Source organism: Staurois parvus, unplaced genomic scaffold (genome assembly GCF_062004578.1).
Source record: "Staurois parvus isolate SC_StPar_1 unplaced genomic scaffold, SC_StPar_1.0 ptg000191l, whole genome shotgun sequence".
Classification (NCBI taxonomy): domain Eukaryota; kingdom Metazoa; phylum Chordata; class Amphibia; order Anura; family Ranidae; genus Staurois; species Staurois parvus.
In genome coordinates, this window is record NW_028317987.1 from 262,801 (window position 1) to 286,957 (window position 24,157).

Below are 24,157 nucleotides of genomic sequence, written 5' to 3' on the forward strand. Positions count from 1 at the left end.
ACAGTGGGACTCTATGGGGACGTTCTGGGAACCTCCCATATCCAGGTCCCTGACATCATCTGATTTGTACAGTGGGACTCTATGGGGACATTCTGGGAACCTCCCATATCCAGGTCCCTGACATCATCCGATTTGTACAGTGGGACTCTATGGGGACGTTCTGGGAACCTCCCATATCCAGGTCCCTGACATCATCTGATTTGTACAGTGGGACTCTATGGGGACATTCTGGGAACCTCCCATATCCAGGTCCCTGACATCATCCGATTTGTACAGTGGGACTCTATGGGGACGTTCTGGGAACCTCCCATATCCAGGTCCCTGACTTCATCTGACACTTCTTTTAGGACTATGTGGGGAAAGTCAGGGGATCTGAGTTAGCTGGGACCCTGATATCATCCGATTTTTCAAGTGGGACTCTATGGGGACATTCTGGGAACCTCCCATATCCAGGTCCCTGACATCATCTGATTTGTACAGTGGGACTCTATGGGGACGTTCTGGGAACCTCCCATATCCAGGTCCCTGACATCATCCGATTTGTACAGTGGGACTCTATGGGGACATTCTGGGAACCTCCCATATCCAGGTCCCTGACATCATCCGATTTGTACAGTGGGACTCTATGGGGACGTTCTGGGAACCTCCCATATCCAGGTCCCTGACATCATCCGATTTGTACAGTGGGACTCTATGGGGACATTCTGGGAACCTCCCATATCCAGGTCCCTGACATCATCCGATTTGTACAGTGGGACTCTATGGGGACGTTCTGGGAACCTCCCATATCCAGGTCCCTGACATCATCTGATTTGTACAGTGGGACTCTATGGGGACGTTCTGGGAACCTCCCATATCCAGGTCCCTGATATCATCCGATTTGTACAGTGGGACTCTATGGGGACATTCTGGGAACCTCCCATATCCAGGTCCCTGACATCATCCGATTTGTACAGTGGGACTCTATGGGGACGTTCTGGGAACCTCCCATATCCAGGTCCCTGACATCATCTGATTTGTACAGTGGGACTCTATGGGGACATTCTGGGAACCTCCCATATCCAGGTCCCTGACATCATCTGATTTGTACAGTGGGACTCTATGGGGACATTCTGGGAACCTCCCATATCCAGGTCCCTGACATCATCTGATTTGTACAGTGGGACTCTATGGGGACATTCTGGGAACCTCCCATATCCAGGTCCCTGACATCATCTGATTTGTACAGTGGGACTCTATGGGGACGTTCTGGGAACCTCCCATATCCAGGTCCCTGACATCATCTGATTTTTCCAGTGGGACTCTATGGGGACATTCTGGGAACCTCCCATATCCAGGTCCCTGACATCATCTGACACTTCTTTTAGGACTATGTGGGGAAAGTCAGGGGATCTGGGTTAGCTGGGACCCTGATATCATCCGATTTTTCCAGTGGGACTCTTCGGGGACATTCTGGGAACCTCCCATATCCAGGTGCCTGACATCATCTGATTTGTACAGTGGGACTCTATGGGGACGTTCTGGGAACCTCCCATATCCAGGTCCCTGACATCATCTGATTTGTACAGTGGGACTCTATGGGGACGTTCTGGGAACCTCCCATATCCAGGTCCCTGACATCATCTGATTTGTACAGTGGGACTCTATGGGGACGTTCTGGGAACCTCCCATATCCAGGTCCCTGACATCATCTGATTTGTACAGTGGGACTCTATGGGGACATTCTGGGAACCTCCCATATCCAGGTCCCTGACATCATCTGATTTGTACAGTGGGACTCTATGGGGACATTCTGGGAACCTCCCATATCCAGGTCCCTGACATCATCTGATTTGTACAGTGGGACTCTATGGGGACGTTCTGGGAACCTCCCATATCCAGGTCCCTGACATCATCTGATTTTTCCAGTGGGACTCTATGGGGACGTTCTGAGAACCTCCCATATCCAGGTCCCTGACATCATCTGATTTGTACAGTGGGACTCTATGGGGACATTCTGGGAACCTCCCATATCCAGGTCCCTGACATCATCTGATTTTTCCAGTGGGACTCTATGGGGACATTCTGAGAACCTCCCATATCCAGGTCCCTGACATCATCTGATTTGTACAGTGGGACTCTATGGGGACATTCTGGGAACCTCCCATATCCAGGTCCCTGACATCATCTGATTTGTACAGTGGGACTCTATGGGGACGTTCTGGGAACCTCCCATATCCAGGTCCCTGACATCATCTGATTTTTCCAGTGGGACTCTATGGGGACATTCTGGGAACCTCCCATATCCAGGTCCCTGACATCATCTGATTTGTACAGTGGGACTCTATGGGGACATTCTGGGAACCTCCCATATCCAGGTCCCTGACATCATCTGATTTGTACAGTGGGACTCTATGGGGACATTCTTGGAACCTCCCATATCCAGGTCCCTGACATCATCTGATTTGTACAGTGGGACTCTATGGGGACGTTCTGGGAACCTCCCATATCCAGGTCCCTGACATCATCTGATTTTTCCAGTGGGACTCTATGGGGACGTTCTGGGAACCTCCCATATCCAGGTCCCTGACATCATCTGATTTGTACAGTGGGACTCTATGGGGACATTCTGGGAACCTCCCATATCCAGGTCCCTGACATCATCTGATTTTTCCAGTGGGACTCTATGGGGACATTCTGGGAACCTCCCATATCCAGGTCCCTGACATCATCTGATTTGTACAGTGGGACTCTTCGGGGACGTTCTGGGAACCTCCCATATCCAGGTCCCTGACATCATCTGATTTGTACAGTGGGACTCTATGGGGACGTTCTGGGAACCTCCCATATCCAGGTCCCTGACATCATCTGATTTGTACAGTGGGACTCTATGGGGACGTTCTGGGAACCTCCCATATCCAGGTCCCTGACATCATCTGATTTGTACAGTGGGACTCTATGGGGACATTCTGGGAACCTCCCATATCCAGGTCCCTGACATCATCTGATTTGTACAGTGGGACTCTATGGGGACGTTCTGGGAACCTCCCATATCCAGGTCCCTGACATCATCTGATTTGTACAGTGGGACTCTATGGGGACGTTCTGGGAACCTCCCATATCCAGGTCCCTGACATCATCTGATTTGTACAGTGGGACTCTATGGGGACGTTCTGGGAACCTCCCATATCCAGGTCCCTGACATCATCTGATTTGTACAGTGGGACTCTATGGGGACGTTCTGGGAACCTCCCATATCCAGGTCCCTGACATCATCTGATTTGTACAGTGGGACTCTATGGGGACATTCTGGGAACCTCCCATATCCAGGTCCCTGACATCATCTGATTTGTACAGTGGGACTCTATGGGGACGTTCTGGGAACTTCCCATATCCAGGTCCCTGACATCATCTGATTTGTACAGTGGGACTCTATGGGGACATTCTGGGAACCTCCCATATCCAGGTCCCTGACTTCATCTGACACTTCTTTTAGGACTATGTGGGGAAAGTCAGGGGATCTGAGTTAGCTGGGACCCTGATATCATCCGATTTTTCAAGTGGGACTCTATGGGGACATTCTGGGAACCTCCCATATCCAGGTCCCTGACATCATCTGATTTGTACAGTGGGACTCTATGGGGACGTTCTGGGAACCTCCCATATCCAGGTCCCTGACATCATCTGATTTGTACAGTGGGACTCTATGGGGACATTCTGGGAACCTCCCATATCCAGGTCCCTGACATCATCTGATTTGTACAGTGGGACTCTATGGGGACATTCTGGGAACCTCCCATATCCAGGTCCCTGACATCATCTGATTTGTACAGTGGGACTCTATGGGGACGTTCTGGGAACCTCCCATATCCAGGTCCCTGACATCATCTGATTTGTACAGTGGGACTCTATGGGGACATTCTGGGAACCTCCCATATCCAGGTCCCTGACATCATCTGATTTGTACAGTGGGACTCTATGGGGACATTCTGGGAACCTCCCATATCCAGGTCCCTGACATCATCTGATTTGTACAGTGGGACTCTATGGGGACATTCTGGGAACCTCCCATATCCAGGTCCCTGACATCATCTGACACTTCTTTTAGGACTATGTGGGGAAAGTCAGGGGATCTGAGTTAGCTGGGACCCTGATATCATCCGATTTTTCAAGTGGGACTCTATGGGGACATTCTGGGAACCTCCCATATCCAGGTCCCTGACATCATCTGATTTGTACAGTGGGACTCTATGGGGACATTCTGGGAACCTCCCATATCCAGGTCCCTGACATCATCTGATTTGTACAGTGGGACTCTATGGGGACGTTCTGGGAACCTCCCATATCCAGGTCCCTGACATCATCTGATTTGTACAGTGGGACTCTATGGGGACGTTCTGGGAACCTCCCATATCCAGGTCCCTGACATCATCTGATTTGTACAGTGGGACTCTATGGGGACGTTCTGGGAACCTCCCATATCCAGGTCCCTGACATCATCTGATTTGTACAGTGGGACTCTATGGGGACGTTCTGGGAACTTCCCATATCCAGGTCCCTGACATCATCTGATTTGTACAGTGGGACTCTATGGGGACGTTCTGGGAACCTCCCATATCCAGGTCCCTGACATCATCTGATTTTTCCAGTGGGACTCTATGGGGACGTTCTGGGAACCTCCCATATCCAGGTCCCTGACATCATCTGATTTGTACAGTGGGACTCTATGGGGACATTCTGGGAACCTCCCATATCCAGGTCCCTGACATCATCTGATTTTTCCAGTGGGACTCTATGGGGACATTCTGAGAACCTCCCATATCCAGGTCCCTGACATCATCTGATTTGTACAGTGGGACTCTATGGGGACATTCTGGGAACCTCCCATATCCAGGTCCCTGACATCATCTGATTTGTACAGTGGGACTCTATGGGGACGTTCTGGGAACCTCCCATATCCAGGTCCCTGACATCATCTGATTTTTCCAGTGGGACTCTATGGGGACATTCTGGGAACCTCCCATATCCAGGTCCCTGACATCATCTGATTTGTACAGTGGGACTCTATGGGGACATTCTGGGAACCTCCCATATCCAGGTCCCTGACATCATCTGATTTGTACAGTGGGACTCTATGGGGACGTTCTGGGAACCTCCCATATCCAGGTCCCTGACATCATCTGATTTGTACAGTGGGACTCTATGGGGACGTTCTGGGAACCTCCCATATCCAGGTCCCTGACATCATCTGATTTTTCCAGTGGGACTCTATGGGGACGTTCTGGGAACCTCCCATATCCAGGTTCCTGACATCATCTGATTTGTACAGTGGGACTCTATGGGGACATTCTGGGAACCTCCCATATCCAGGTCCCTGACATCATCTGATTTGTACAGTGGGACTCTTCGGGGACGTTCTGGGAACCTCCCATATCCAGGTCCCTGACATCATCTGATTTGTACAGTGGGACTCTATGGGGACGTTCTGGGAACCTCCCATATCCAGGTCCCTGACATCATCTGATTTTTCCAGTGGGACTCTATGGGGACGTTCTGGGAACCTCCCATATCCAGGTCCCTGACATCATCTGATTTGTACAGTGGGACTCTATGGGGACATTCTGGGAACCTCCCATATCCAGGTCCCTGACATCATCTGATTTTTCCAGTGGGACTCTATGGGGACATTCTGGGAACCTCCCATATCCAGGTCCCTGACATCATCTGATTTGTACAGTGGGACTCTTCGGGGACGTTCTGGGAACCTCCCATATCCAGGTCCCTGACATCATCTGATTTGTACAGTGGGACTCTATGGGGTTGTTCTGGGAACCTCCCATATCCAGGTCCCTGATATCATCCGATTTGTACAGTGGGACTCTATGGGGACATTCTGGGAACCTCCCATATCCAGGTCCCTGACATCATCTGATTTGTACAGTGGGACTCTATGGGGACGTTCTGGGAACCTCCCATATCCAGGTCCCTGACATCATCTGATTTGTACAGTGGGACTCTATGGGGACATTCTGGGAACCTCCCATATCCAGGTCCCTGACATCATCTGATTTGTACAGTGGGACTCTATGGGGACATTCTGGGAACCTCCCATATCCAGGTCCCTGACATCATCTGATTTGTACAGTGGGACTCTATGGGGACGTTCTGGGAACCTCCCATATCCAGGTCCCTGACATCATCTGATTTGTACAGTGGGACTCTATGGGGACGTTCTGGGAACCTCCCATATCCAGGTCCCTGACATCATCTGATTTGTACAGTGGGACTCTATGGGGACGTTCTGGGAACCTCTCATATCCAGGTCCCTGACATCATCTGATTTGTACAGTGGGACTCTATGGGGACGTTCTGGGAACCTCCCATATCCAGGTCCCTGACATCATCTGATTTGTACAGTGGGACTCTATGGGGACGTTCTGGGAACCTCCCATATCCAGGTCCCTGACATCATCTGATTTGTACAGTGGGACTCTATGGGGACGTTCTGGGAACCTCCCATATCCAGGTCCCTGACATCATCTGATTTGTACAGTGGGACTCTATGGGGACGTTCTGGGAACCTCCCATATCCAGGTCCCTGACATCATCTGATTTGTACAGTGGGACTCTATGGGGACGTTCTGGGAACCTCCCATATCCAGGTCCCTGACATCATCTGATTTGTACAGTGGGACTCTATGGGGACGTTCTGGGAACCTCCCATATCCAGGTCCCTGACATCATCTGATTTGTACAGTGGGACTCTATGGGGACGTTCTGGGAACCTCCCATATCCAGGTCCCTGACATCATCTGATTTGTACAGTGGGACTCTATGGGGACGTTCTGGGAACCTCCCATATCCAGGTCCCTGACATCATCTGATTTGTACAGTGGGACTCTATGGGGACGTTCTGGGAACCTCCCATATCCAGGTCCCTGACATCATCTGATTTGTACAGTGGGACTCTATGGGGACGTTCTGGGAACCTCCCATATCCAGGTCCCTGACATCATCTGATTTGTACAGTGGGACTCTATGGGGACGTTCTGGGAACCTCCCATATCCAGGTCCCTGACATCATCTGATTTGTACAGTGGGACTCTATGGGGACGTTCTGGGAACCTCCCATATCCAGGTCCCTGACATCATCTGACACTTCTTTTAGGACTATGTGGGGAAAGTCAGGGGATCTGAGTTAGCTGGGACCCTGATATCATCCAATTTTTCCAGTGGGACTCTTCGGGGACATTCTGGGAACCTCCCATATCCAGGTCCCTGACATCATCTGATTTGTACAGTGGGACTCTATGGGGACATTCTGGGAACCTCCCATATCCAGGTCCCTGACATCATCTGATTTTTCCAGTGGGACTCTATGGGGACGTTCTGGGAACCTCCCATATCCAGGTCCCTGACATCATCTGATTTGTACAGTGGGACTCTATGGGGACGTTCTGGGAACCTCCCATATCCAGGTCCCTGACATCATCTGATTTGTACAGTGGGACTCTATGGGGACGTTCTGGGAACCTCCCATATCCAGGTCCCTGACATCATCTGATTTGTACAGTGGGACTCTTTGGGGACGTTTTGGGAACCTCCCATATCCAGGTCCCTGACATCATCTGATTTGTACAGTGGAACTCTATGGGGACATTCTGGGAACCTCCCATATCCAGGTCCCTGACATCATCTGACACTTCTATTAGGACTATGTGGGGAACGTCAGGGGATCTGAGTTAGCTGGGACCCTGATATCATCTGATTCTTTCCAGTAGGATGGTACAGAATAGGGACATTCTGGGAACCTCGTATAGCTGGGTCCCTGACGTTATCTGACACTTCTGGTAGGACTATATGGGGACAAATGGGGATCTCGGTTAGCTTGGCCCCTGACATCATCTGATTTGTACAGTGGGACTCTATGGGGACGTTCTGGGAACCTCCCATATCCAGGTCCCTGACATCATCTGATTTGTACAGTGGGACTCTATGGGGACGTTCTGGGAACCTCCCATATCCAGGTCCCTGACTTCATCTGATTTGTACAGTGGGACTCTATGGGGACGTTCTGGGAACCTCCCATATCCAGGTCCCTGACATCATCTGATTTGTACAGTGGGACTCTATGGGGACATTCTGGGAACCTCCCATATCCAGGTCCCTGACATCATCTGATTTGTACAGTGGGACTCTATGGGGACATTCTGGGAACCTCCCATATCCAGGTCCCTGACTTCATCTGACACTTCTTTTAGGACTATGTGGGGAAAGTCAGGGGATCTGAGTTAGCTGGGACCCTGATATCATCCGATTTTTCCAGTGGGACTCTATGGGGACATTCTGGGAACCTCCCATATCCAGGTCCCTGACATCATCTGATTTGTACAGTGGGACTCTATGGGGACATTCTGGGAACCTCCCATATCCAGGTCCCTGACATCATCTGATTTTTCCAGTGGGACTCTATGGGGACATTCTGGGAACCTCCCATATCCAGGTCCCTGACATCATCTGATTTGTACAGTGGGACTCTATGGGGACGTTCTGGGAACCTCCCATATTCAGGTCCCTGACATCATCTGATTTGTACAGTGGGACTCTATGGGGACGTTCTGGGAACCTCCCATATCCAGGTCCCTGACATCATCTGATTTGTACAGTGGGACTCTATGGGGACGTTCTGGGAACCTCCCATATCCAGGTCCCTGACTTCATCTGACACTTCTTTTAGGACTATGTGGGGAAAGTCAGGGGATCTGAGTTAGCTGGGACCCTGATATCATCCGATTTTTCCAGTGGGACTCTATGGGGACATTCTGGGAACCTCCCATATCCAGGTCCCTGACATCATCTGATTTGTACAGTGGGACTCTATGGGGACATTCTGGGAACCTCCCATATCCAGGTCCCTGACATCATCTGATTTTTCCAGTGGGACTCTATGGGGACATTCTGGGAACCTCCCATATCCAGGTCCCTGACTTCATCTGACACTTCTTTTAGGACTATGTGGGGAAAGTCAGGGGATCTGAGTTAGCTGGGACCCTGATATCATCCGATTTTTCCAGTGGGACTCTATGGGGACATTCTGGGAACCTCCCATATCCAGGTACCTGACATCATCTGATTTGTACAGTGGGACTCTATGGGGACATTCTGGGAACCTCCCATATCCAGGTCCCTGACATCATCTGATTTTTCCAGTGGGACTCTATGGGGACATTCTGGGAACCTCCCATATCCAGGTCCCTGACATCATCTGACACTTCTATTAGGACTATGTGGGGAAAGTCAGGGGATCTGAGTTAGCTGGGACCCTGATATCATCCGATTTTTTCCAGTAGGATGGTACAGAATAGGGACATTCTGGGAACCTCGTATAGCTGGGTCCCTGACGTTATCTGACACTTCTGGTAGGACTATATGGGGACAAATGGGGATCTCGGTTAGCTTGGCCCCTGACATCATCTGATTTGTACAGTGGGACTCTATGGGGACATTCTGGGAACCTCCCATATCCAGGTCCCTGACATCATCTGATTTGTACAGTGGAACTGTATGGAGACATTCTGGGAACCTCCCATATCCAGGTCCCTGACAGCATCTGACACTTCCAATAGGACTATGTGGGGACAAACAGGGATCTCAGTTAGCTGGTCCCCTGACATCATCTGATATTTCCAGTAGGACAGTGAAGGGACATTCTAGGTATCTTGGTTAGCTGGGCCCCCAATGTCATCTGATACTTCCAGTATGACTATGTAGGGACATTCTAGGTATCTTGGTTAGCTGGGCCCCCAATGTCATCTGATATTTCCAGTAGGACAGTGAAGGGACATCCTAGGTATCTTGGTTAGCTGGGCCCCCGATGTCATCTGACACTTCCAGTAGGACTGTGAGGGAACATTCTAGGTGTCTTGATTAGCTGGGCCCCTGACATCATCTGATACTTCCAGTAGGACTGTGAGGGGACATTCGAGGTATCTTGGTTAGCTGGGCCCCCAATGTCATCTGATACTTCCAGTATGACTATGTAGGGACATCATAGGTATCTTGGTTAGCTGGGGCCCCGATGTCATCTGGCACTTACAGTAGGACTATGTAGGGACATTCTAGGTATCTTGCTTAGCTAGGCCCCTGGCATAATTTGATGCTTCCAGTAGAACTATGTGGGGACATTCGAGGTATCTTGGTTAGCTGGGCCCCTGACATCATCTGACACTTCCAGTAGGACTGTGAGGGAACATTCTAGGTATCTTGATTAGGTGGGCCCCTGACATCATCTTATACTTCCAGTAGGACTGTGAGGGGACATTCTAGGTATCTTGGTTAGCTGGGACCCTGTCATCATCCAATGTTTCCAGTAGGGCTGTGAGTTGACATTCTAGGTATCTTGGTAAGTTGGGCCCCTGCCATCATTTTGGTGTTTTCAGTTAGACTGTGAGGGGATATTCTAGGTATCTTGGTAAGTTGGGCCCCTGACATCATCTAGTGTTTCCAGTAGGACTGTGAGGAGACATTCTAGGTATCTTGGTAAGTTGGGCCCCTGGCATCGTCTGGTGTTTCCAGTAGGACTGTGAGGAGACATTCTAGGTATCTTGGTAAGTTGGGCCCCTGACATCGTCTGGTGTTTCCAGTAGGACTGTGAGGAGACATTCTAGGTATCTTGGTAAGTTGGGCCCCTGACATCATCTAGTGTTTCCACTAGGACTGTGAGGAGACATTCTAGGTATCTTGGTAAGTTGGGCCCCTGACATCGTCTGGTGTTTCCAGTAGGACTGTGAGGGGACATTCTAGGTATCTTGGTAAGTTGGGCCCCTGACATCGTCTGGTGTTTCCAGTAGGACTGTGAGGAGACATTCTAGGTATCTTGGTAAGTTGGGCCCCTGACATCGTCTGGTGTTTCCAGTAGGACTGTGAGGAGACATTCTAGGTATCTTGGTAAGTTGGGCCCCTGACATCGTCTGGTGTTTCCAGTAGGACTGTGAGGGGACATTCTAGGTATCTTGGTAAGTTGGGCCCCTGACATCGTCTGGTGTTTCCAGTAGGACTGTGAGGAGACATTCTAGGTATCTTGGTAAGTTGGGCCCCTGACATCGTCTGGTGTTTCCAGTAGGACTGTGAGGAGACATTCTAGGTATCTTGGTAAGTTGGGCCCCTGACATCGTCTGGTGTTTCCAGTAGGACTGTGAGGGGACATTCTAGGTATCTTGGTAAGTTGGGCCCCTGACATCGTCTGGTGTTTCCAGTAGGACTGTGAGGAGACATTCTAGGTATCTTGGTAAGTTGGGCCCCTGACATCATCTAGTGTTTCCAGTAGGACTGTGAGGAGACATTCTAGGTATCTTGGTAAGTTGGGCCCCTGACATCGTCTGGTGTTTCCAGTAGGACTGTGAGGAGACATTCTAGGTATCTTGGTAAGTTGGGCCCCTGACATCGTCTGGTGTTTCCAGTAGGACTGTGAGGAGACATTCTAGGTATCTTGGTAAGTTGGGCCCCTGACATCGTCTGGTGTTTCCAGTAGGACTGTGAGGAGACATTCTAAGTATCTTGGTAAGTTGGGCCCCTGACATCGTCTGGTGTTTCCAGTAGGACTGTGAGGAGACATTCTAGGTATCTTGGTAAGTTGGGCCCCTGACATCGTCTGGTGTTTCCAGTAGGACTGTGAGGAGACATTCTAGGTATCTTGGTAAGTTGGGCCCCTGACATCGTCTGGTGTTTCCAGTAGGACTGTGAGGAGACATTCTAAGTATCTTGGTAAGTTGGGCCCCTGACAACGTCTGGTGTTTCCAGTAGGACTGTGAGGAGACATTCTAGGTATCTTGGTAAGTTGGGCCCCTGACATCGTCTGGTGTTTCCAGTAGGACTGTGAGGGGACATTCTAGGTATCTTGGTAAGTTGGGCCCCTGACATCGTCTGGTATTTCCAGTAGGACTGTGAGGAGACATTCTAGGTATCTTGGTAAGTTGGGCCCCTGACATCGTCTGGTGTTTCCAGTAGGACTGTGAGGAGACATTCTAGGTATCTTGGTAAGTTGGGCCCCTGACATCGTCTGGTGTTTCCAGTAGGACTGTGAGGAGACATTCTAGGTATCTTGGTAAGTTGGGCCCCTGACATCGTCTGGTGTTTCCAGTAGGACTGTGAGGGGACATTCTAGGTATCTTGGTAAGTTGGGCCCCTGACATCGTCTGGTATTTCCAGTAGGACTGTGAGGGGACATTCTAGGTATCTTGGTAAGTTGGGCCCCTGACATCGTCTGGTGTTTCCAGTAGGACTGTGAGGAGACATTCTAGGTATATTGGTAAGTTGGGCCCCTGACATCGTCTAGTGTTTCCAGTAGGACTGTGAGGAGACATTCTAGGTATCTTGGTAAGTTGGGCCCCTGACATCGTCTGGTGTTTCCAGTAGGACTGTGAGGAGACATTCTAGGTATCTTGGTAAGTTGGGCCCCTGACATCGTCTGGTGTTTCCAGTAGGACTGTGAGGGGACATTCTAGGTATCTTGGTAAGTTGGGCCCCTGACATCGTCTGGTGTTTCCAGTAGGACTGTGAGGAGACATTCTAGGTATCTTGGTAAGTTGGGCCCCTGACATCGTCTAGTGTTTCCAGTAGGACTGTGAGGAGACATTCTAGGTATCTTGGTAAGTTGGGCCCCTGACATCGTCTGGTGTTTCCAGTAGGACTGTGAGGAGACATTCTAGGTATCTTGGTAAGTTGGGCCCCTGACATCGTCTGGTGTTTCCAGTAGGACTGTGAGGAGACATTCTAGGTATCTTGGTAAGTTGGGCCCCTGACATCGTCTGGTGTTTCCAGTAGGACTGTGAGGAGACATTCTAGGTATCTTGGTAAGTTGGGCCCCTGACATCGTCTGGTGTTTCCAGTAGGACTGTGAGGAGACATTCTAGGTATCTTGGTAAGTTGGGCCCCTGACATCGTCTGGTGTTTCCAGTAGGACTGTGAGGAGACATTCTAGGTATCTTGGTAAGTTGGGCCCCTGACATCGTCTGGTGTTTCCAGTAGGACTGTGAGGAGAAATTCTAGGTATCTTGGTAAGTTGGGCCCCTGACATCGTCTGGTGTTTCCAGTAGGACTGTGAGGGGACATTCTAGGTATATTGGTAAGTTGGGCCCCTGACATCGTCTGGTGTTTCCAGTAGGACTGTGAGGAGACATTCTAGGTATCTTGGTAAGTTGGGCCCCTGACATCGTCTGGTGTTTCCAGTAGGACTGTGAGGAGACATTCTAGGTATCTTGGTAAGTTGGGCCCCTGACATCGTCTGGTGTTTCCAGTAGGACTGTGAGGAGAAATTCTAGGTATCTTGGTAAGTTGGGCCCCTGACATCGTCTGGTGTTTCCAGTAGGACTGTGAGGGGACATTCTAGGTATATTGGTAAGTTGGGCCCCTGACATCGTCTGGTGTTTCCAGTAGGACTGTGAGGAGACATTCTAGGTATCTTGGTAAGTTGGGCCCCTGACATCGTCTGGTGTTTCCAGTAGGACTGTGAGGAGACATTCTAGGTATCTTGGTAAGTTGGGCCCCTGACATCGTCTGGTGTTTCCAGTAGGACTGTGAGGAGACATTCTAGGTATCTTGGTAAGTTGGGCCCCTGACATCGTCTGGTGTTTCCAGTAGGACTGTGAGGAGACATTCTAGGTATCTTGGTAAGTTGGGCCCCTGACATCGTCTGGTGTTTCCAGTAGGACTGTGAGGAGACATTCTAGGTATCTTGGTAAGTTGGGCCCCTGACATCGTCTGGTGTTTCCAGTAGGACTGTGATGAGACATTCTAGGTATCTTGGTAAGTTGGGCCCCTGACATCGTCTGGTGTTTCCAGTAGGACTGTGAGGAGACATTCTAGGTATCTTGGTAAGTTGGGCCCCTGACATCGTCTAGTGTTTCCAGTAGGACTGTGAGGGGACATTCTAGGTATCTTGGTAAGTTGGGCCCCTGACATCGTCTGGTGTTTCCAGTAGGACTGTGAGGGGACATTCTAGGTATCTTGGTAAGTTGGGCCCCTGACATCGTCTGGTATTTCCAGTAGGACTGTGAGGGGACATTCTAGGTATCTTGGTAAGTTGGGCCCCTGACATCGTCTGGTGTTTCCAGTAGGACTGTGAGGAGACATTCTAGGTATCTTGGTAAGTTGGGCCCCTGACATCGTCTGGTGTTTCCAGTAGGACTGTGAGGAGACATTCTAGGTATCTTGGTAAGTTGGGCCCCTGACATCGTCTGGTGTTTCCAGTAGGACTGTGAGGGGACATTCTAGGTATCTTGGTAAGTTGGGCCCCTGACATCATCTAGTGTTTCCAGTAGGACTGTGAGGAGACATTCTAGGTATCTTGGTAAGTTGGGCCCCTGACATTGTCTGGTGTTTCCAGTAGGACTGTGAGGAGACATTCTAGGTATATTGGTAAGTTGGGCCCCTGACATCGTCTGGTGTTTCCAGTAGGACTGTGAGGAGACATTCTAGGTATCTTGGTAAGTTGGGCCCCTGGCATCATTTTGGTGTTTTCAGATAGACTGTGAGGGGATATTCTAGGTATCTTGGTAAGTTGGGCCCCTGACATCATCTAGTGTTTCCAGTAGGACTGTGAGGAGACATTCTAGGTATCTTGGTAAGTTGGGCCCCTGACATCATCTAGTGTTTCCAGTAGGACTGTGAGGAGACATTCTAGGTATCTTGGTAAGTTGGGCCCCTGACATCGTCTGGTGTTTCCAGTAGGACTGTGAGGAGACATTCTAGGTATCTTGGTAAGTTGGGCCCCTGACATCGTCTGGTGTTTCCAGTAGGACTGTGAGGAGACATTCTAGGTATCTTGGTAAGTTGGGCCCCTGACATCGTCTGGTGTTTCCAGTAGGACTGTGAGGGGACATTCTAGGTATCTTGGTAAGTTGGGCCCCTGACATCGTCTGGTGTTTCCAGTAGGACTGTGAGGAGACATTCTAGGTATCTTGGTAAGTTGGGCCCCTGACATCATCTAGTGTTTCCAGTAGGACTGTGAGGAGACATTCTAGGTATCTTGGTAAGTTGGGCCCCTGACATCGTCTGGTGTTTCCAGTAGGACTGTGAGGAGACATTCTAGGTATCTTGGTAAGTTGGGCCCCTGACATCGTCTGGTGTTTCCAGTAGGACTGTGAGGAGACATTCTAGGTATCTTGGTAAGTTGGGCCCCTGACATCGTCTGGTGTTTCCAGTAGGACTGTGAGGAGACATTCTAAGTATCTTGGTAAGTTGGGCCCCTGACATCGTCTGGTGTTTCCAGTAGGACTGTGAGGAGACATTCTAGGTATCTTGGTAAGTTGGGCCCCTGACATCGTCTGGTGTTTCCAGTAGGACTGTGAGGAGACATTCTAGGTATCTTGGTAAGTTGGGCCCCTGACATCGTCTGGTGTTTCCAGTAGGACTGTGAGGAGACATTCTAAGTATCTTGGTAAGTTGGGCCCCTGACAACGTCTGGTGTTTCCAGTAGGACTGTGAGGAGACATTCTAGGTATCTTGGTAAGTTGGGCCCCTGACATCGTCTGGTGTTTCCAGTAGGACTGTGAGGGGACATTCTAGGTATCTTGGTAAGTTGGGCCCCTGACATCGTCTGGTATTTCCAGTAGGACTGTGAGGAGACATTCTAGGTATCTTGGTAAGTTGGGCCCCTGACATCGTCTGGTGTTTCCAGTAGGACTGTGAGGAGACATTCTAGGTATCTTGGTAAGTTGGGCCCCTGACATCGTCTGGTGTTTCCAGTAGGACTGTGAGGAGACATTCTAGGTATCTTGGTAAGTTGGGCCCCTGACATCGTCTGGTGTTTCCAGTAGGACTGTGAGGGGACATTCTAGGTATCTTGGTAAGTTGGGCCCCTGACATCGTCTGGTATTTCCAGTAGGACTGTGAGGGGACATTCTAGGTATCTTGGTAAGTTGGGCCCCTGACATCGTCTGGTGTTTCCAGTAGGACTGTGAGGAGACATTCTAGGTATATTGGTAAGTTGGGCCCCTGACATCGTCTAGTGTTTCCAGTAGGACTGTGAGGAGACATTCTAGGTATCTTGGTAAGTTGGGCCCCTGACATCGTCTGGTGTTTCCAGTAGGACTGTGAGGAGACATTCTAGGTATCTTGGTAAGTTGGGCCCCTGACATCGTCTGGTGTTTCCAGTAGGACTGTGAGGGGACATTCTAGGTATCTTGGTAAGTTGGGCCCCTGACATCGTCTGGTGTTTCCAGTAGGACTGTGAGGAGACATTCTAGGTATCTTGGTAAGTTGGGCCCCTGACATCGTCTGGTGTTTCCAGTAGGACTGTGAGGAGACATTCTAGGTATCTTGGTAAGTTGGGCCCCTGACATCGTCTGGTGTTTCCAGTAGGACTGTGAGGAGACATTCTAGGTATCTTGGTAAGTTGGGCCCCTGACATCGTCTGGTGTTTCCAGTAGGACTGTGAGGAGACATTCTAGGTATCTTGGTAAGTTGGGCCCCTGACATCGTCTGGTGTTTCCAGTAGGACTGTGAGGAGACATTCTAGGTATCTTGGTAAGTTGGGCCCCTGACATCGTCTGGTGTTTCCAGTAGGACTGTGAGGAGACATTCTAGGTATCTTGGTAAGTTGGGCCCCTGACATCGTCTGGTGTTTCCAGTAGGACTGTGAGGAGAAATTCTAGGTATCTTGGTAAGTTGGGCCCCTGACATCGTCTGGTGTTTCCAGTAGGACTGTGAGGGGACATTCTAGGTATATTGGTAAGTTGGGCCCCTGACATCGTCTGGTGTTTCCAGTAGGACTGTGAGGAGACATTCTAGGTATCTTGGTAAGTTGGGCCCCTGACATCGTCTGGTGTTTCCAGTAGGACTGTGAGGAGACATTCTAGGTATCTTGGTAAGTTGGGCCCCTGACATCGTCTGGTGTTTCCAGTAGGACTGTGAGGAGAAATTCTAGGTATCTTGGTAAGTTGGGCCCCTGACATCGTCTGGTGTTTCCAGTAGGACTGTGAGGGGACATTCTAGGTATATTGGTAAGTTGGGCCCCTGACATCGTCTGGTGTTTCCAGTAGGACTGTGAGGAGACATTCTAGGTATCTTGGTAAGTTGGGCCCCTGACATCGTCTGGTGTTTCCAGTAGGACTGTGAGGAGACATTCTAGGTATCTTGGTAAGTTGGGCCCCTGACATCGTCTGGTGTTTCCAGTAGGACTGTGAGGAGACATTCTAGGTATCTTGGTAAGTTGGGCCCCTGACATCGTCTGGTGTTTCCAGTAGGACTGTGAGGAGACATTCTAGGTATCTTGGTAAGTTGGGCCCCTGACATCGTCTGGTGTTTCCAGTAGGACTGTGAGGAGACATTCTAGGTATCTTGGTAAGTTGGGCCCCTGACATCGTCTGGTGTTTCCAGTAGGACTGTGATGAGACATTCTAGGTATCTTGGTAAGTTGGGCCCCTGACATCGTCTGGTGTTTCCAGTAGGACTGTGAGGAGACATTCTAGGTATCTTGGTAAGTTGGGCCCCTGACATCGTCTAGTGTTTCCAGTAGGACTGTGAGGGGACATTCTAGGTATCTTGGTAAGTTGGGCCCCTGACATCGTCTAGTGTTTCCAGTAGGACTGTGAGGGGACATTCTAGGTATCTTGGTAAGTTGGGCCCCTGACATCGTCTGGTATTTCCAGTAGGACTGTGAGGGGACATTCTAGGTATCTTGGTAAGTTGGGCCCCTGACATCGTCTGGTGTTTCCAGTAGGACTGTGAGGAGACATTCTAGGTATCTTGGTAAGTTGGGCCCCTGACATCGTCTGGTGTTTCCAGTAGGACTGTGAGGAGACATTCTAGGTATCTTGGTAAGTTGGGCCCCTGACATCGTCTGGTGTTTCCAGTAGGACTGTGAGGGGACATTCTAGGTATCTTGGTAAGTTGGGCCCCTGACATCATCTAGTGTTTCCAGTAGGACTGTGAGGAGACATTCTAGGTATCTTGGTAAGTTGGGCCCCTGACATTGTCTGGTGTTTCCAGTAGGACTGTGAGGAGACATTCTAGGTATATTGGTAAGTTGGGCCCCTGACATCGTCTGGTGTTTCCAGTAGGACTGTGAGGAGACATTCTAGGTATCTTGGTAAGTTGGGCCCCTGGCATCATTTTGGTGTTTTCAGATAGACTGTGAGGGGATATTCTAGGTATCTTGGTAAGTTGGGCCCCTGACATCATCTAGTGTTTCCAGTAGGACTGTGAGGAGACATTCTAGGTATCTTGGTAAGTTGGGCCCCTGACATCATCTAGTGTTTCCAGTAGGACTGTGAGGAGACATTCTAGGTATCTTGGTAAGTTGGGCCCCTGACATCGTCTGGTGTTTCCAGTAGGACTGTGAGGAGACATTCTAGGTATCTTGGTAAGTTGGGCCCCTGACATCGTCTGGTGTTTCCAGTAGGACTGTGAGGAGACATTCTAGGTATCTTGGTAAGTTGGGCCCCTGACATCGTCTGGTGTTTCCACTAGGACTGTGAGGAGACATTCTAGGTATCTTGGTAAGTTGGGCCCCTGACATCGTCTGGTGTTTCCAGTAGGACTGTGAGGAGACATTCTAGGTATCTTGGTAAGTTGGGCCCCTGACATCGTCTGGTGTTTCCAGTAGGACTGTGAGGAGACATTCTAGGTATCTTGGTAAGTTGGGCCCCTGACATCGTCTGGTGTTTCCAGTAGGACTGTGAGGGGACATTCTAGGTATCTTGGTAAGTTGGGCCCCTGACATCGTCTGGTATTTCCAGTAGGACTGTGAGGAGACATTCTAGGTATCTTGGTAAGTTGGGCCCCTGACATCGTCTGGTGTTTCCAGTAGGACTGTGAGGAGACATTCTAGGTATCTTGGTAAGTTGGGCCCCTGACATCGTCTGGTGTTTCCACTAGGACTGTGAGGAGACATTCTAGGCATCTTGGTAAGTTGGGCCCCTGACATCGTCTGGTGTTTCCAGTAGGACTGTGAGGAGACATTCTAGGTATCTTGGTAAGTTGGGCCCCTGACATCGTCTGGTGTTTCCAGTAGGACTGTGAGGAGACATTCTAGGTATCTTGGTAAGTTGGGCCCCTGACATCGTCTGGTGTTTCCAGTAGGACTGTGAGGAGACATTCTAGGTATCTTGGTAAGTTGGGCCCCTGACATCGTCTAGTGTTTCCAGTAGGACTGTGAGGAGACATTCTAGGTATCTTGGTAAGTTGGGCCCCTGACATCGTCTGGTGTTTCCAGTAGGACTGTGAGGAGACATTCTAGGTATCTTGGTAAGTTGGGCCCCTGACATCGTCTGGTGTTTCCAGTAGGACTGTGAGGAGACATTCTAGGTATCTTGGTAAGTTGGGCCCCTGACATCGTCTGGTGTTTCCAGTAGGACTGTGAGGAGACATTCTAGGTATCTTGGTAAGTTGGGCCCCTGACATCGTCTGGAGTTTCCAGTAGGACTGTGAGGAGACATTCTAGGTATCTTGGTAAGTTGGGCCCCTGACATCGTCTGGTGTTTCCAGTAGGACTGTGAGGGGACATTCTAGGGAATATTTATTACATGGAATGGTTTATCTTCCAGCACTGGATGTGTTTGGTTTGGCGGGATTGTCATAGAGGGTAATGATGTCAGAGCTGGTGAGCCGGCTGAGGCCGCAGATCATGGGAACAATCTGATAAGAAGGGACTTTGTTCTTGGTTGTCTCCTGATGTTCTTCATGAGTGACACTCCCAATAAGGGTGATGGTGATTCGCCAATCCGTCTCCATATGGAAATGATGAGGAATGGTTGATGTTCTTACTTCACAAACCCCTCACAGACCTAAATCCCCCCAAATTTCCCCCTCATCCCCTAGAGCCAGTCAGATCAGAAATATAGCACGACTCCTTCAAAAACTAGGTCTTGTATAGACTCGGAAAAATGAAATCCTGGGGGGGGGGGGGGGGGGGGATTTCCCTGTGACAGCAGGACAAGAGGCGAGGAGAGCGGTTGTCACTGGGACAAGAAGTCAGGCATTCTATCCCTCCCCATAATGTGTTACAGTCCGTGTCCTCGGGGGGAGAAACCTACCGTCATTTCCTGTACCAACCTATTGGGTCTACAATGACACAGACAGTTCAATAAAAACCTGGCAGGGGTTCTGTGCCTACAAAATCAGTTAAGTATTGCGGTTGAGTGGTTCCTCATCTTGATCCTGTATTGTGGTTGGGTGGATCCTCACCTTGATTCTGTATTGTGGTTGGATGAATCCTCACCTTGGTCTGGTATTCTGGTTGGGTGGGTCCTCACCTTGGTCCTGTATTGTGGTTGGGTGGATCCTCACCTTGATTCTGTATTGTGGTTGGATGAATCCTCACCTTGGTCTGGTATTCTGGTTGGGTGGGTCCTCACCTTGGTCCTGTATTGTGGTTGGGTGGATCCTCACCTTGATTCTGTATTGTGGTTGGATGAATCCTCACCTTGATTCTGTATTGTGGTTGGATGAATCCTCACCTTGGTCTGGTATTCTGGTTGGGTGGGTCCTCACCTAGGTCCTGTATTGTGGTTGGGTGGATCCTCACCTTGATCCTGTATTGTGGTTGGATGAATCCTCACCTTGGTCTGGTATTCTGGTTGGGTGGGTCCTCACCTTGATCCTGTATTGTGGTTGGGTGGATCCTCACCTTGGTCCCGTGTTGTGGTCGGGTGGGTCTCCATCTCAGTCCAGTATTGTGGTTGGGTGGCCCCTCACCTCGATTCTGTATTGGTTGGGTAAGTACTCACCCTAGTCTCATATTGTGGTTGGTCAGGGCCTCACCTCGACCCTGTATTGTGGCTGGATGGATCCTCATCTTGATCCTGTATTATGGTTGGGTGGATCCTCACCTTGATTCTGTATTGTGGTTGGGTGGATCCTCACCTTGATTCTGTATTGTGGTTGGATGAATCCTCACCTTGGTCTGGTATTCTGGTTGGGTGGGTCCTCACCTTGGTCCTGTATTGTGGTTAGGTGGGTCCTCACCTCAGTCCAGTATTGTTGGATGGGTTTTCACCTTTGTCCCATGTTGTGGTCAGGTGGGTCTCCATCTCAGTCCAGTATTGTGGTTGGGTGGTCTCTTACCTTGATTCTGTATTGGTTGGGTAAGTTCTCACCCCAGTCTTATATTGTGGTTGGGTAGGGCCTCACCTTGACCCTGTATTGTGGCTGGATGGATCCTCATCATGGTCCTGTATTGTGGTTGGGTGGAACTTCACCATGGCCCTGTATTGTGGTGGGGTGGATCCTCACCTTGGTCCCATATTGTAGTGGGTTGGAGCCTCACCTTGGTCTCATATTGTGGGTGAGTCCTCACCTCAGTCCAGTATTGTGGTTAAGTGTGTGTCCTCACCTTGGTCCTGTGTTGATGTTGGGTGGGTCTTCACCCCAGTCCAGTATTGCGGTTGGGTAGATCCTCACCTCAATCCTGTAATGTGGTTGAGCAGGCCTCACCTTTGCCCCATATTGTTGTTGGGTGGATCCTGACCTTGGCCTTTTATTGTGGTGGGGTGAATTCTCACTTTGATCCTCTTTTGTAGTTGGGTGGGTCCTCACCCCGATACTGTATTGTGGTGGGGTAGAGCCTCACCACAACTCTGTATTATGGTTGGGTGGGTCCTCACCTCGATTCCCATATGGTTGTTGGGTAGTTCCTCACCTCAGTCCTGTTTGCTCTCATATTGAAGTTTCTCCTCTTCTGTGTGTTTCTCTGTTTTTTCATTTTCTTTCTGTTTTCTGGTTCTCTGTACAAATTACTGTCTGTTTCTGTCTCACCCTTTGCAGCATCTCTTTGGGTCTATCTTCTCCTCTTCAGGGTCCCTGAACCTTCTCTCAGGTATTGCAGAGGTCTCATATTATTGGACATGTCTATTGTGTTTATGGTAACCAATCCCACCAATCTTTCTCAATAAGCCTCTAACATCTGACTTTTCCACACCTTCTTCAGGCCAAGCGGACTCAGAGAAAGTGAAGCAACTAGAGGACAAGGTGCAGCGCCTAACCAAGGAGCTCCAGACACTGCAATCTACACTACAAGGAATGAATGAGAAATTCCAGTCCGAAATTCGGCTGACCGTTGAGAACGTTTTAAATGGCAAACAGCCAGCAGACTCAGAACCAGGTCAGTCGGACATGTCCGAGAAACTGAACGACATTCAGACTCTTCTAACAAACCTGGACAAAAAGGTTAAAGACCATGACCAAGAGCTGGGCAACCTCAACAATGCAAACAACAAGCCCCATGGTGGCCCAGAAATTGTAGTGGGCCAAAAATTGACAGACCTGAAGGGAGACATCCTACAGGAGGTAGAGAAGAGGATGCAGCAATCTTGTTCGGCTTGTCTTGCAGGAGTGGACGGCTTCCGAAACCAGCAGAATGAGGACAGAGATCGCATTCGGGGATTAGAGAAATTCATCAATTCAGTGGACCAGCGTAACAGGGACATTGTGCAGAACATTCAGTCACGTATGGTGGAGCTCACTGCACGTGTGCCCAAGGATTGCTGCTCAGAAGTCACTGATCTGCGCAGAAGAATAATCGAGGCCGAGAAGAAATCCGACACCTTATCTGGCTCCGTTGTTGCTCTGACAGTGCGCCTGGACAGTGAATTAGGTGAAAATAGCAATGGTGCCATCAACAAAGTGGACAACCGTCTGTCAGATATTGAAGGCAGAATGAATACTACAAAACACACTCTGGAGGAACATTACTACCACTATCGTGATGAGATGCAGAACTTCTTCCAAGACGAGATCAAGAAACTGAGAGATGAACTCAAAAATCGCATCAATGGCAATGACCTCAAAATTACCCTTCTCCTAACGGAGCTTGGGAACAGCTCTGGATTCCGAGACCTGATGGACCAAAAGATAATGGGCCTATCTGATGACCTTGACTCTCTCAGGGATCAGGTGGAAAAGAACGAAGACCAGCTTAATAAAGTCGTTATAGATTTGGACGGTCTGAGAAACCAGGTGACGGACACCATGGACAGTTGTACCAATCAATGCAACGGTCATGGTTCAGACATGACAAAATTATATGAAGATTTAGACAAGAGGATGAAAGATAATGAAGATGAGATCCACAATGTCCACTCTGATGTAAACAACCTCAGAATATCTGGAAACTCAATGCAGGATACATTGATGGACCTGGATGGTGAGATGACAAATGTAAAAACGGTTGTGGATTCCAATGAAGAGACCTTCCGCAAGTCATTGTCTGATATCAAAGATGCGCAGGATAGATTTACATCCACCATCTTATCTGACCTGGATAGGTTCGATCTGAACATTGCTCAGTACCAGAATGACACCAATGGAAAAATATTGGATATGGAAAATGATATTAAATCCTTAAGGAAGATGATTGAGTTTGACTACAAGAGCTGTGGTCAAGTGTGCTCCAACCTGCAGGAGGAGGTGGGCAAATTAAAGGAGCAGGTAGGTGAGTGTACAGATACTTGCCAGTTTTTGAAGAAACCTGAGGATGAAACTGGCTCCAACAAACGTCTTGATGGTTTTGAGGTCTTTGGTGGAAGTAATACAGACCTGAAGGACCTACAAGGAGAAGTGTCCAACATTATTGTGACCTTCACTTCCCTGAATGACAGCGTCAAAGATCTCCAGGAGAGCATCGGACAACAGCAGACTGACATCCACGATCTGGCAACCACCAAACACAAGCTCATTTCTGAGATCAATAAAATCCAGGAGGAGTTGACGGAACATATTAAGGATAATGTGGAAAAGTTTGATGTGTTCCAAAAAGAGATCAGCAGATATGGAAGTACAGTGGTGGAGGAAACACGGGAGTGCAGAAGGTCTTCCAGTGGCTTGGAAGAAAGAGTTTCCAAGCTGGAGAGCATCTGTGTTAAGCTGGATTCCGTCTCTGGGAGCCTACACAAGATAAAGGAGAACCTGAACAAACACGTGTCGAGCCTGTGGAACTGTGTGCATGAGGTGAACAGTACCATCCAAACTCACAGCGCCTGGTTCGATAAACTTCATAACAGCCAACTCAATGGAATCAACCGTAGAATTAACAGCCTGAACACCTCCATGATTCTTCTGTCTTCTGAGTGGCAGAACTTCACTCTTCAGGACTTCATGGGTAAGCCCAGCACTAACCCAGGGGAAGGTGATCTACAGATGGGCCTAGGCCTAAGGCTATGTGTTCTACAGAGGGGTTCAGGCC

The 24,157-nt window shown here is 49.5% G+C and overlaps 1 protein-coding gene across 1 annotated transcript in view; it reads left to right on the plus strand.

Annotated features, from left to right (window-relative positions):
* The window catches only part of LOC149461816 (EMILIN-1-like), an 88,890-nt gene that overhangs the window by 46,203 nt on the left and 18,530 nt on the right, over positions 1-24,157 (plus strand). The window contains exon 4 of the mRNA XM_089677621.1: positions 21,905-24,073. Coding sequence (XP_089533747.1) covers positions 21,905-24,073 — 2,169 coding nt within the window. The remainder of the gene's footprint in view (positions 1-21,904; positions 24,074-24,157) is intronic.